The sequence below is a fragment of the Coloeus monedula genome (genome assembly GCF_965178545.1).
Source record: "Coloeus monedula genome assembly, chromosome: 3".
Classification (NCBI taxonomy): domain Eukaryota; kingdom Metazoa; phylum Chordata; class Aves; order Passeriformes; family Corvidae; genus Coloeus; species Coloeus monedula.
Window position 1 is genome coordinate 48,813,677 of NC_138783.1, and position 10,890 is coordinate 48,824,566.

The 10,890-nt window shown below is 47.5% G+C and overlaps 1 protein-coding gene across 1 annotated transcript in view; it reads left to right on the forward strand.

Annotated features, from left to right (window-relative positions):
• Nucleotides 1-4,025, forward strand: part of MTUS2 (microtubule associated scaffold protein 2) — a gene marked incomplete at both ends in the record, with an annotated part of 164,408 nt that extends 160,383 nt beyond the window's left edge. Inside the window, 2 exons of the mRNA XM_082279097.1 lie at nt 619-716; nt 3,809-4,025. Of these exons, the coding sequence (XP_082135223.1) occupies nt 619-716; nt 3,809-4,025 (315 nt within the window). The remainder of the gene's footprint in view (nt 1-618; nt 717-3,808) is intronic.
• Nucleotides 4,026-10,890: the final 6,865 nt, after the last annotated feature.

Below are 10,890 nucleotides of genomic sequence, written 5' to 3' on the forward strand. Positions count from 1 at the left end.
TCTCCAGAGGCCAGCCAACCTCATGAGAATGCAGCAGCACTCTAAGGCTGCTGCTGGGCATCATCTGCCCTGGTGGGTGACTCTTTTCCTCTCCATAACTGAGGAATCATAATCCTGGAGGCTGGATGTCAGACTGTAATGTCTGGAAGATGTACATCCCATCATCTTGCACTTCTCCTTCATCACTAGACTGATCACTCATGCCACAGTGCTGGGCAACTTTCCATGCTGGGTATCCTCATGCTCCTGAAGTGTCACCAGCACTTTCTCCAACATCTGGTAATGCTGGCTCCCTGGGGGACAAAAGTTGTGGGGGCACCTCTGGAGAAAACATCTGTTTGCACTGAACAAAACTAAGACCCTCCTCCTCGAGGACTCTGTTAGAAGTAAGGGCTGGTTCAGCTCTGCCCCTGCTTAATGCTCTGCTGATGGCCCCACTTACTTCACCAGTATGATGTGGTGGTGTGAGTCAGATCTCTAAGTCTCAGCTGCAGTCAGTATAACCACCTCCACCTATCCTCAAATTTTAGAAGTTGCTCTACACACTAATATAGAACAAATTATCTAGGATCAGGTGCTGAGTGTTCTTCAGACTTAACAAACCTTCTTTTGCTGCAGGTTGAAAAAAATTTAAAACTGGAAGAAAAAATCACCATGCTGCAACATCAGAACGAAGAACTCAGAGCCCGGATTGAGCAAAATACTGTCATAACAAGGTTTGTGCTGGTGTTTGCAATCTGTCTGAGCTTGAAAGGAGGCTCCAGGTCTTAATTGTCCAAGGCTGACACTTACTTCAGAAGGGGAAAAACTTATTTCCTCCTGAAAGTGTATTGGTGTTCTGCTCTGCTTTTTTTATTAAAAAATATTTTTATATTAGGATTTGCTTCCTTTAACACAAGGAAGGGCGTGTATCTGTCTATGTATTTCCATGATTTTGACACACTGCTGAGAACAAGCTTGCCAGTGGTTGTGGTCTCAGTATCAGTGCCCTGAGACCCTTTAGCCAGTGGGTAATGAGGATGGGAAATGGGAAGATCTTGGGAAAGACATCCTAACAACGGCACTGTCACCCAGGCGGGATTAACCTTTGGCAGGTTTTTTCATCAGCACTGCCTTTTTGAAACCTTGTCACAACGTGACAAGGGTGACAAGCCTCCTTGTGTTAGGTGACATACAAAGAGAAGGGAAGGACAGTCCCTGTCCCAGAGAGTTTATATTATGCTGTAAGGCTGGAGACCGCAGGTGGAGCCAGGGAGAAGAGGTGCCAGAGGGAGAAATTGGAGCTGGTCTTATCCCAGCACTGCAGCTACCTAGCTGTCATTGCATCCAGAAATGATGCCACTGGCCAAAAATGAAATTTAATTTTTAGCTGTTTTTTAAACTGTCAAGTGTCTCATCTGTGATTTTAGTTTTTGTCTTTCTCATGCCTTGTTTCTTAATGACTCAGCCTTTTGAAATTGTCTCCAGCATGTAGATATTCTTAAAAGGCAGCATTGCTTGTGCTAACATTCAGATCAGGGTGAGGATTATGTTTTCTCTCACCTGATTGTAAATACCTGTAACGCATATCTCTCTGTCTGAGGTGGGTGCCTACAGCATTTCTGTGCTGGGGGAGGAAAACTGGGTATTTCTAAGGTCTGGTTCACCAGACCAGTTTGAGACACCTGCTTTTGGGCTGGATGAATTGTGGCCTGGAAGTGGCAGTCTCTCTCCATGCCTGACAGCAGCCAGGGTGCCTGGTTCAGTGCTTGGCATCTCTGCATTGCAGCTCCCTGTCTCTGGGCGAAAGCACCCTCCCTCCACTCCCTGTTGGCATCCAGCTGCAGCACTTTGCTTGTTGCCTGCAACTATGTAGGTACTGCTTTCAAAAACACCTTTTAGGAGAAACTGAATTCAAGGTCAGCCTGGAAAGTCAACTTCGAGGAGAATAATTTTCAACAGTAATTCTTTGGGGACAGCTGTGGGGCAGCTATAGGGACAGCCAGGGCTTTAAAGTTGGAGTTATTAAAGCCTGTATTTTCCTGGCAGCAGTAACCATCCTGACTGCTGATTTCTGTTGTACTGGCACTGCCTGTGAAGTGCAGTGTGAATGAGCTCAGGGAGCTGCCCTGGATTAGAGCTATTTCTGCCAGCTTGCAGTTTGGGTGCCCAAGCGGCTGTGGCAGCCCAGCAGCAGTGAGAGGAGGGAGGGGAGCCAGAGCAAAGCCAGTCTCTGCAGCACAGCCAGGAGGGGGGCCCAGAGGCACTGAGGGGTGCACCAGAGAGATACTTCCAATTACAGCCAAGGGCAGGTACAAAGGGAAGGACAAGAGCCTTGCAGGGTAGATCATGACCCAGTTTTGGATGTGGGAGCTCCACAGAGCACCTGCTGGGATTTCCCCATGCACTTGAATAAATAATCTGATCTCCCAGCATTTCAGATCCTCCTTCCAAATAAACCAGTATTTTTTTGGTCGTTTGGACTGAGAATGTCTGAAGAATGATCGTTTCCAATAACCAAGAGATCAAGGTGACACTGCTAGCCACTGCTCCACAGTTCAGAACTTTCAGGGACTGGGAGAAGAAACACATTCTTGATTACACGAGCTACATTTCTGTAGGAATCAAGGCTAAAAAAAGCAGAAATTCTTTAAAAATGTCTTTTAAATAAAACCAGAAACGCCAACCCCACTCTCTGATGGGCTTTTGGTGAGTAGAGCAGCAGTCCATGACATCTGCTACAGCCTTCAGGCTACACCCAGAAAAGGAGTTGTACAGAATTTTTTTGTATGCATCCAAAAGCCACACCCAGCTGCTGCTGAACACTGAAAACACCTAGGGGAAGGTTAGGTTCCTCCCTGTTCATTTCTATAAAATCCTAAATTGCCAGTAAACCAGGTGAGGTGCCTGCCCAGAGCTGCTGCAGGTTGATCACGTCAGGAACTGGCTCTTGTCCAAGCATGGTGAGGCTGCAGAAGCCTGGTGCTCCTGCATGCATCCTTTCAGACATCAGTGTTGTCAGTACATGCCCAAAACATGTCTTGATCAAGTCCCACAGTCTACCTGCCCTGCCCCATTTGTTTCAAAACCAGTCACCTGGTTAGATGAGTGCAGACTCACCAAGGCTGTGGTGCCCCTAGGAGATTTCCATGCCCCAGCTCCCAAAACTGGGCATTCTGGGGAGAATGCCTCTCTGGTCATTACTGGTGAAGTTTCCCTAGTGTTGCAGTCAGGAATAGAGGCTATTTTGGGACCAAGGAGGAAGGAGCTGGAGAAGGGCCCACAGCCCTCATGACCTTTTACAGAGTGGAGGGAAAGCCTTGAAGCTGAGCTGTGTCCTGCATCAGGACATCAGCTAAAATGGAGCATGTAAAGGGCAGGCTCCTTTTCCTTTGCATGCCATAGCAGCGAGTTGAAAAAATCATGGATGCAACTGCTGTCACTCCTCTTTGTGCTTACTCTGACACTCCACAAGGCCAGGGAGAAGGGCTGGGGCTCATCCCATCTGAGCTTTGGCAGCTGAGATGCCTCAAAGAGGTGTAGAGCAAAGACACAGATGCATCTGGAAGCAGAATCGGACACTATGGGGAAGCTGTGACTTGTGGAGATGCCTTTCTCACCCAGCAGTAAAGAGATCTGGGGACAGCTGTGCCCCAGCTTCAGCAGCTCATCTGCAGCCCTATGGGCAGGGGGATGGGATGGGATGGGATGGGATGGGATGGGATGGGATGGGATGGGATGGGGTGCTCAGTGCCCTGCCTGGCCCTGGCTGCATGAATGCTGTCTTTGCCCTGGAGTGCCTTACATGCTGACCTGCTTCTCTCTCCAGGCAATTGTCAGAGGAGAATGCAAATCTTCAAGAATATGTTGAGAAAGAAGTGGAGGAGAAGAAGAAGCTCAGCAGGACTAATGAAGAGCTCCTGTGGAAGCTGCAGGAGGGAGATGCCGTGAGCCCAGTCAAACTCCCACCCGCACCATCCACTCCTTTTTATCGCTGCTCATCAGGGAACTCCTCTCCAGCAAAAGTCAGAACCTTGCGGCGATGAATTGGCAGCTGTGTGCCGAAGGTTCCCTGCCTTTTATGCATTTCCAATCTGCAAATTGTTACCATCCAAGGAAGTACTACCATCAACAGGCACCCAGGGTTCATGGCTGCAAGCATGTTCAGTAGCTGCATAGCTTTACACTAGGCAGGGTACTCTTATAGTCCCCATGTAGAAACTCTTGGTTCTGACACGTTGACTAGGGTAGCAAAAAAGGTAGCCAAGAGCTAGAACAGCAGAAAGTTAGGATAGCAAAAGGTTTAGTTTGATGTGTGAACATTTTAACTATGGTTAGAGCCAAAAGTTGGGAAATGCTCTATTAATGGTTCATCAGAATGAACTTTTGCTGCAGTATTTCAGGTTAGTTACAAATATAGTTCAAGTTGTGAATATTTCTGTATATGTGTCTGTGTTTATATACATGTACGTATTGTACCTTTATACTTATATATAGACGCACACACATATATATGTAGTTGCAGATGTTCTGAATTGCATTTTTTATATTATTGGATACTACTAAGTGCTGATATATTTTCATTACAGTCAGCAGTTTTCTAACTCGTGCCTAAGACTTGTATCTAAACAAAATGCATTTCTGTTAAGCCTCCCAGGAATATTTATACCCAACCTAGAAGAAAGTTACACAGAAGTAGAAGCGCCTTCCAAGTGACCACCAAGTGGTACTCTATGAACACCAGCGAATTTGAAATTCTAAGACAGTACTGCCTTCAAAACCATCACCTTTGCATTGAACACCAGAAAAGATATGCATACCATCCACTGCTTTTTAACTCTTAGCATTGGTATTGTAAGTGGAGATAGGCTAGAGATGAGAAAACTGAGGGTTTTAGCAAATTTGGTAGAGGTTACTGGTTAACATGGTTCAATTTTAGTGTCTTTAAATCCTAGTCAGATCTTATTTTACCTTGTTGTGGTTAGGATGCAATCAAAATCTCTGGCTCTACGTTTCTGTCCATTTTGTTTTATTTCAAGTCCCAGAAGCAAGGAGAAAATAAGTTTTTCATCCTTGACCTTTGCTGGATGAGAGGTTTCCAATACTAATATGAGATACTGGGCACCTGCTAAGGCTGTAGCTTCCTTCCACCTCAAATGCCAAATAGAGCATAGTAAACTACATAGGTGCAAATGAGGTCAGAATTTCTTTCCTTCCACATATCTGCATTATTTCACATTGCTACATCTTACCCAAAGTTACAGAGCACTTTGAAGATGAAATGAGTGGCTAAACTACCTTTAACTTTCCCATTTAGAAGCAAAAATGTTCACCCAGGCTTGGGGTGACCTCCCACCTGAGGGGATGGTGAGGCTAAGGAGTAGTTGGGGTGAGACTGTCTGCAGGGCCCTCACGGGCATTGCTAACAAGATAAAAATATCCCTGAGCACAAAAACAAAGAGACCTGTGCAATGCTCTTCTACCCAGCTTAGGACAAAAAGCCTGCATGCAGGCCTGCTTTGTGCACTGCTGTCAAAGTTAGCAGGGAGACAGTGTCTGGAGGAAATCCCTGAGGTGCAGGAGTGCTGCAGGGAGAGTGGCTTTCCCACCCGGGTGCGTGGTGGCACCAGCAGGCCCTGCACCCACAGGGGTGGCATTGCACAGCCCTGCCATCCTGCTCAAGTGGGAGCTGTGCTTCAGCTTTCCTGGGAAGTACTCAGGATTCACAGGCTGCAGCTTAGATACAGCTTCAACCACCGTCAAAGCACCTGTGGCCTGTTCCAGTGTTAAAAAGAAAGATGATTTTTTTTCTCCTTTTTAGAGAAATTTATTTTTGTAGCAGTTTTTGCATGGTACTGTGATACTGAGTAAACGGAGCATCTTGTTAGAATAGGTCATGCCACAGCAGCTACTACTGTTGAAATGCATTGTTAGATTTTAGTGTGTCCAGCAAGTACAACCTGAAAGTAAGATAGATACCTAGCACACACATGCACACAAAGCCCCTTCTTGCCAAGTATGACTTTAATCACTTTGATACTTGCTAAGTGCACAGCTATTTGCAATACCTACAGCATTGTCATCTTTCATCCCACCAATATAATTCTGATACGGTGAGATCACAGACTCATAGGGTGATTTGGGTTAGACGGGAACTCTAAGACCATCTAGTCCAGCCCCCACGGCCATGGGCAGGGACACTTTCCCCTAGACCAGATTGCTCAGAGCTTCATCCAACCTGGCCTTGAACACTTACAGGAATGAGGTATCCACAACTTCTCCAGGCAACCTGTTCCAGTATCCTGCCACTCTTAATTGTAAAACTTCTCTTCCTTGTAAAACTTCTCTTCCTTATGTCCAGTCTAAACCTATCCTCTTTCAGTTTAAAACTTGTCCCTTGTCCTATCACTACAGGCCCTGGTAGAAAGTCTCTCTCCATTTTTCTTACAGGCACCCTTGAGGTTCTGGAAGGCTGCTAAAAGGTCTCCCCTGAGCCTTCTCTTCTCCAGGCTGAACAACTCCAACTGTCTCAGCCTGTCTTTATAGTAAAGAGGTGCTCCAGGCCTCTAAGGTCTTTGTGGCTCTCCTCTAGACCCACTCCAAGATGCCCATGTCCTTCTTGTGTCAGGGGCCCGCAGAGCTGGATGCAGCACTCCAGGCTGGGTCTCACAAGAGTGGAGTAGAAGGGTAGAATCCTGTCCCTTGCCCTGCTGGCCACAGTGCTTTGGATGCAGCTCAGGATACAACTGACTTTCTGGGCCTTGAGTACCCATTGTTGGTTCATGTCCAGCCTCTCATCCACCACTATTTCCAAGTCCTTCTCAGTAGGGCTGTTCTCAGTCTCTTCCTCCCCCAGCCTGTGTTCTTACCAAAGGTTGCCCTGACCTACATACAGGACCTTGCACTTGGTCTTGTTGAATCTCATGATGTTCACATGGACCCACCTCTTAAGCCTGTCCAGATCCCTCTGGATGGCATCCCTTCCCTCCAGTGTACCAGCTGAACCACTCACCTTGGTGTCATCCACAAACTGCTGTGGATGCACCTGATCCCACTGTTTGTGTCATTTAAGATATTACAAAGTACTGGTTCCAATACTGACCCCTGAGGGACACCACTTCTTGCTGATTGCCATTTGGACATTGAGCTGTTCTGGATGCAGCTATCCAGCCAATTCCATATCCAGCTTCCATCCATCAAAGCCGTATCTCCCCAGTTTAGCGACAAGGACGCTGTGTGGGACTACGTCAGAGACCTTGCAGAGTCCAGGTAGGTGACAGCAGTTGCTCATCCTTTATTCACCAACACAGTCACACCATTGCAGAAGGCCATCAGATTAGTCAGAGTGGCCTGTTGGTAGTTTCTAGGATTCTCCTTTTTACCCTTTGTAAAAATGGTTAAGATGATACAACTGGAGTTGTTACCAAGATGCTACTCTAAATTTTAAATGCACTAAAAGCATATTATTGGCCCAGGACAGGCTGGCTGAACCTGGTATAATTTATCCATCTTTCCCCATTTTATCTGGTGCTTTCCTTATCACTTTGTTGGTTTAAAGTCATATTCAAGAGATGCTTCCAGCAGTGAATTGGGAGTGGGGGCTTTTATGGTGGGAAAACTGGGACTGAACCCAGAACCATCATTATTTGGTATCATTGCCAATCCCTTTCCGATCTGATTTTTGCCTCCCAATCCTGCCTTTCACTGGTTTCTTCCTTGGCACAGCCTCTGGGGCCTGCCCAGTCACTAGCAAAGCTACAGGAAGTTCTGCCTAACTAGATGGACCCAGCAATCTGTCCCTGTGGGGGGTGTGAAGAGTGGCTCCTTCTGGTGCAAGCCCAGAAATACAGACTTTTTTCCCCATAAAAGGTTATTCCTTTTTTATACTTTTCCTCTGTCCTGTCTTTCTTTGCCTCTGCATGCTGAAGTAGGAGCAAAAGAAAAGCCCAGGTCACTTGGACAGTGGGAGGAAGGGAGCAGCCCTGAATGGGGCAGCCATTCCCAGGGAATGAAGACCCCTGGTTGCATGGTCAAGCTGGTAAGCCCTGCTCTTGCCAGGGAGGTGCAACCAGGCAAGGTGAGCTTGGCACTCCCAGCAGGGTAGGGGCTGTAGCTCTAGTCCATGCTCCTTGCCCATCTCTGTTCAAAGACAAGGGGAAGCATCTTTTGCTTTCTCAGGGCTGGAGACTTCCTGAACACCATGGCCGCTGTGGGGACCTTCCCATCTGGAAGTAGGATGGCCTTTGGCAGGAGAGGGAATGTGGCCAGCGCTAAGCAGAGAGGGTTTTATCACCTGTCTTTAAGGAAGTTGTTTGATTTCGTTAATGTTAACTCAATGCAGAAGGGTGCGGCGGCAATAAAACCAGCCTACAGCTGCTCCCAGGGGGTTCCAGAGACAGGCACTGGGAGCAGGTATCAGCCGTGGGATGGCAGGAGAGCCGGCAGCAAGCAGGGGACACAGAAAGCTCCTTTCTATTGTGGGAAGGTACCATTTGGCCCTGCTGGGATGGCAGCTCCAGGACTGTCGGCACAGATGGGTTGGCTCAGTCGATGCACAGCAGCAAAAGCTTATGGTGGTGACACGCAGGGGGAGGAAAGGAAAAACTATCAAGTGCAAAATCAGGTATTTTACATCTCTGCACTGATGGTGGTTGTGTCCCATGGACACTCTGAGGAGCCTCTGTACAGCTTCCCATGCAGCAGGAGTTCTGTGGTCCCAATTATTATGTGCTAATGATTACAAGAAGAGTTTGTATTATTTCAAGTATGATGTACAGATAAGTGTAATATATTCCTGATAATAAATCCGTGCGTCAGTGCACCTGTGGGCTGACGCATACAGATCAGCATGTCCTGCTGTGTTTTCTGTGCACACAGAAACTGGGATGAATGGGAAACAAAGCAAAACCCCATTAGAGGGTTACCCCATTAAGGTAAAGACTGAAGCTACACAGTCATTAGCTTCTGGGCACCAGGGCGGGTCAGCTGGGTTACCTGACACGCTCACATGCTGTGAGTTTCCATGGACTCATTTTCTAGGATGCTTCCAATATGACTGGGGCTCCCAGAACAGCGATTGTGGTCTGCAATGTTTCCGTGAAGGTGTTGTGCTGCAGCACGTGGCAACAGGAATATTTCTGCCAGTGGTTCAGGCTCCTCAGCAAGCACCTGAACTCCCCAGTGTTCCAGTTCACTCAGTTTCAACACCCCAGCCCCTGTCCCCTTCACCCTGCCCTCCTGCTGAGAGCCACCAGGCCCCTGGCTTGTTCAGTGCAGATGGAGCTGTGGCAAGGACACAAGCTTCATGTTTTCATTGAACAGAAGCTGGTCACCAGCTAGGGAAAAACAGCCTTATATTTTTAGTACAATAGGAAACTTTGATCCTGAGTTTTCATCTTGTTGCCCTCCCACCATATTTTCAGTGCCTTTTGGGAGGCTGTGGAGTGTGTTGACCTTGTCTGTGTTTAAACAAAATAGATGTCAACTTAGTGGCTTTTAATATCTATATTCATCTCTTCCTGCTTGAGTAAGACTTTGTATATGCCTGAGGAGCAAAGGCTTGACAGATGGTCAAGACCCGGTGACTGGAGCAGACTCCCGACTTCATTTTGTGGGGAAGCTGCACTCAAAACACACCCTGAAGTGCACCTGGGAGGCAATGAACACGTTGCCTTCACTTCCTCAAATTCCAACCCTGCCAAGAAAAGCCTCCCAGTGTACTAGAAACAAGCCAAGATTAAAACCTTTCAGTGGGCAGAAAGGCTATAAAGTCTCTCTTGGAAAAGTCAGAAATGGTCCACAATCTGGCCATGTAATCCAGGAGATGGTCTGATTCCCCTTTCTGCTGCATCAGATGCCTGGTGAGACCCTGGGCAAGTCATGCAGGCGTCTGTTTGGTTCTCCAACTCAATGACAGGTACAAGAGCCCGTTGCTTCAACAGCAAGAGCCATACTGACAAACAAAGATTGTCCAGCGTTCAGAGGGAGTAGTACAAAGGACACCTAGGAAAGCATCCATTCACATCGGGAAAGGGGATTTCTGCAGTATCTATTTGGGATGCTCCAACCCCAGAAGTGTTTGAGGTCAGGCTGGACAGGGTTTTGAGCAACGTGACCTAGTGAAAGATGTCCCTGCTGATGTCAGGTAAGCTGGACCAGATCATCTTCAAAGGTCCCTTCCAACCCGAACCATTCCACAATTCTATGATCTGTGTTTCAGTACAAGCTGAAGCGTGAATTTAAATCATTGGCATTACTTGGGCATGGCTCACGTTCATGGTGCTTTAATAAGCCTTTTTAGGGTAGTGGATTAATGTGGCTAGGGAAAGCTGTTAGAGAGAATTAAAACAAAAAATCATTTTACAGCCAAAACCAAGGCATTGCCAACCAAACACAGACCCTGGTCTCAACTCCAAATCTCCTGCCTTTCACTACTGGCAGGCTCTGGAGGTGATCTCCAGCCCCAAAGGGAAAGCTCCCCTCAGCAAGTCAGACCCTAGAGCTTAGCAGTGTTTTCTGGGCTGCATGCTCTGCTGGGACTGAGAAGCCCCTGCACACCCCCACAGCCTCCCCTGGGCAGGGGGCAGACACCAGGCACTGCTCATGTATGAACTTCATGCCTCTGAGGATCCTCCTGTGCTTCCCTTCACAGGGCAGGAATGTGCTCCACCTGCCAATGCCAACCAAAGCATCACTGCCAAATCCTTTGCTAATGCCAGGCACCCAGCACACAGAATTGATGTGGGGGAAGGAAAATAGGGCTCCACTTGCTATCAGAGCTGGCTCAGTTCTGCTGGCCACCCCACCACTACAGCCACACCACTGGTGATTTCTGAGGCAGAGAGGTAGGATGGCTCTTTGGAGATACCCATTGTTTTCAAGCCTTTGCAGTACTTGCACCACAAAGTTTCC